Source organism: Guillardia theta (assembly GCF_000315625.1).
Source record: "Guillardia theta CCMP2712 unplaced genomic scaffold GUITHscaffold_31, whole genome shotgun sequence".
Taxonomy (NCBI): domain Eukaryota; class Cryptophyceae; order Pyrenomonadales; family Geminigeraceae; genus Guillardia; species Guillardia theta.
Window position 1 is genome coordinate 61115 of NW_005434643.1, and position 3327 is coordinate 64441.

At 59.8% G+C, this 3327-nt stretch overlaps 1 protein-coding gene across 1 annotated transcript in view; it reads left to right on the forward strand.

The window, feature by feature from the left end:
• Positions 1–1125, forward strand: part of GUITHDRAFT_138311 (hypothetical protein) — a gene marked incomplete at both ends in the record, with an annotated part of 5577 nt that extends 4452 nt beyond the window's left edge. The window contains 3 exons of the mRNA XM_005833105.1: positions 94–156; positions 206–688; positions 883–1125. Coding sequence (XP_005833162.1) covers positions 94–156; positions 206–688; positions 883–1125 — 789 coding nt within the window. The remainder of the gene's footprint in view (positions 1–93; positions 157–205; positions 689–882) is intronic.
• Between the last annotated feature and the right edge of the window lie 2202 nt (positions 1126–3327).

Sequence of the window (3327 nt, forward strand, 5' to 3'; positions counted from 1 at the left end):
TCCTTCATAACCTCTGCTGCTCTGTCCTCCCCTCCCCTTCCTCCTCTCTTCCTCTCCTCTCTGTCCCTCTCAACTTCGTCATACCCCGTGCAGGCCAGAGCCAAGGTAGAGGAACTGGAGGAAGAGCTGCGAGGGAGGCGGCAGAAGGAGGAGGAGGTAGGAAACGCGCTGTCCCTGCTGCAAGATCGCTGACTGCAAGGGCTAGGGATCGAGTCTCCTCCTTGCACTGCTGGAGCAACTGAGGAGCGAAATCAAGCTTGCCCAAGAGGAAGCAGAGCGTGCGGCTCAGATGGCAGAGCAGGAGGCGGCAGGAAAGGAGGGGGGGCAAGAGACGGAATCTACTCAGCAGCATGCCGGCGAGGAGGAAGCGGAGGAGGAGGACGCTTCCTTGCAGCGTGAAGCAGTGCGCGAGGAGTCTGAGGAGTCGCCAGAGAAGGCAGAGGAGGGAGAAGCGGTGGAGGAAGGATCCCCTGAAGAAGAGAAAGAAGTGCAAGACGGCGACAAGGAGGAGGAGGAGGAGGAGGAGGAGGAGAAAGAAGAGGAGGAGAGGCAGAAAGAGGGAGAGAGGGAGGACGAGGGCAAGGCTAGTCAGGAAGCGGAGGAAGTGGAGGAAGCGTCTACTTCCCAAGAGGACCTGAAACCCCACGTGCAGCATCAGGATGCAGAGGTTCAGTGCGATCCTGCTGAGGTGAAACTCCTTCCTTCATTATCTCCGCCCCTGTCCCTCCTCCTCAGGACACTTCCCTCCTCCAACCCTCCTCCAACCCTCCTCTCCTCTTCCTTGATCCTCACTCTTCTCTCTTCCTCCTCTTCCCTCCCTTGATCCTCGCTCTTCTCTCTTCCTCCTCTCTCCTCACTTGTATCTGACTCACTGGCCAGCAGGAGCAGAGCAAGAGCAGCAAGGAAGTGCAAGTCAGCGAGCAGAGGACGTTTCCTTCTTTCGACCAGCTCTGGCAGGAGTGGCCGAAGGTCGTCGGGTCCTCTGAGGAGGAGGGCGCGCCGGGCTATCGGCCGTTCAACTGCAAGCTGATGGTGGAGAAGGAGGGGAGCTGGAAGGTGAGGAGAGAGAAGGAGAGGGAAGAAGGGAGGAGAGGAGAGGAGAGGGGATGGGATGGGAGGACGTGAAGGAGGGAGGGAGGAGGAAGGGAGGAGGAAGGATGGCGTCAGGGAAACGTGGGAGGGAGGGAGATGAAAGGAGGAGGAGGAGATGCAGGAGGAGAATGGGGGGAGGTGACACTGTGTGGCAGGTCATCAACAAGCCCATGGAGAGCCTCGAGAAGGTCCAGGCGCGTGAGAAATCTTTCATGCTCCAGGTTTGGAGGACAATCTCCGATATGGCGGCGCGCGAGGAGGCCCACCTGCCGGCCCCTACCCCGTCCCCACCAGCCCCCCAGCAGATCTCCACCCCCCAACGAGCTGAGAAGGCGGAGGAGGGAACGCCTTTGCGGGCCATCACCAACCTGCAGGAGGGGATGAAGTCCCAGGGCAAGAGGGACAGGAGGGTTACAGCTGGAGACGCTGCTGGAGAAGGAGCCCGAGGATCTCCTTTCAAACCTAGATTCTCACTGCAGAGGAGCCCAGCTAAGGGGTGAGCAGGAAGTATAACGTCAAAAATCCCTATGAGCGAGCCTGATGACCCCCCTCCTCGGCCTGCTGGGGGAGTGATGGGGTCCCTTTCCTCTGCTCATCCTTGCTGTAGCGAAGTTTGTGCCTTCTCGGAGTATCTCCTGCTGGACCAGTCAAGCTGGGAGGGCCTCAACTTTGACAAGGTATCACTTGTCAGGCCGCTGGTCTCCTTGGCCACGAAGAGAGAATTCATCCTGATGTCCTCCGGCCCCTTGTGCTCCTCGCAACATCTGCCGGGAAAATTGAGACTCTCCTTTCCCTCCTCTGCCCTGCCCTGCCCTCCTCTCCCTCTCCTCTCCTCCCCCCCCCTCTCCTCTCCCTCTCCTCTCCTTCTCCTCCCCTCTCCTCTTCTCCTCTCCCGTCACTATCCCCGTCCCATACCTCTCCTTCTCTCCCCCCTCGTCGTCGCTTCTCTCCTCCCCTCTCTCTCCCCTCGCTTGTCTTTTTCCCGCTCTCCTCCCGCTCCTCCTCCCTCACGTTGTGATCTTGTCTGTCGGCTTCCCGTGCGTGGGTTTGCGTTGGCAGAGGGGGTAGCGACATCGCATGTTGAACAGGAGGATCATTCCTGGCTCTCTGTGCTGCCAGCACATCCTCGCCGTGCTATCCGTCTAGAGACAACGGAATGAGCTCCTCCTCCTCCTCCTCCTATTCCCCTCCCCCCCCCCCCCACCCCTCGTCCTCCTCCTCTCACTTTCATGCCGTACAGCGGGAAGTTTGCGCATCCACTCTGCCGGCCTCCTCCAGGAGGCTTGTAGCGACACCTACCAAGATGGTCAAACCCTCCAGCTGACCTCCTGCTCTCCTCAACCGCTGGTGAACGACGTCGACGTAGTCATTTTCCTTGTGCTTGGAGCATTTCGTGGGGTGGATGGCCCCTGGTGGGGTTCAGGTGGTGGAGAAACGGGGTCAGACTGCAAGTAAGCGGGAGGGAGGGGGAGGATGAGCAGGCGAAGGAGCATCGCATCGATGTCTCATCCAGAGCTCCACAGCACTAGAGCAAACCACATCCCCCCACATCCTCCTCCTCGTCCTCGTCTTCCTCCCACATCGTCCTCCTCCTCCTCCTCCTCCTCCTCCTCCCTCACCTGGCTTACTGTACGTGGCCCTCAGAGGACAGCCCTGGTGGTCGCATTTCCTTTTGTGAACGACCTGAGCTGCCGGCGTCAGCGACTGACGTTCTCGCCCACCCCAACTCCTCCCTCCCTCCTTCCCACCTCTCCTTCCCTTCCCTTCCCTTCCCTTCCCTTGTCTCCCTCCCTCTCCCCCCATCTCCATTTCCCTTCTCTCCTCTCCTCACATCGACTTCCGTGGGCAGGGCATGGAGCTTGCAGTGCTTCGTCCTCCTAACAGGCCCCGGCTCCTGTTCCATCGGCTCGTCACTTCCTGTAGGCGGACCTCCTCCTGCCTCACCCCGTACGTCGCAAACCTCCTGCAGTCAAAGCATCGCTTGTACAGAGGTAACATCGTAAGCTGCCCTGTCCGGCTCGAGATCCCCGGCCATTGCACAGGAACCTGAAACACACTGCAGTGAGGAGGAGGATAGGTGGAAGAGGAGGAGGATTGGGGGAGGAGGAGGAGGGTAGCGAGAAGGAGGAGGAGGAGGAGGAGGAGGAGGAGGATGCGAAGGAGAGGAGACGATATCTCCCGCACTTGCCGCATGAACACTTAATCGCTTCATCGCGGGACTCGACCCTCCTCGTC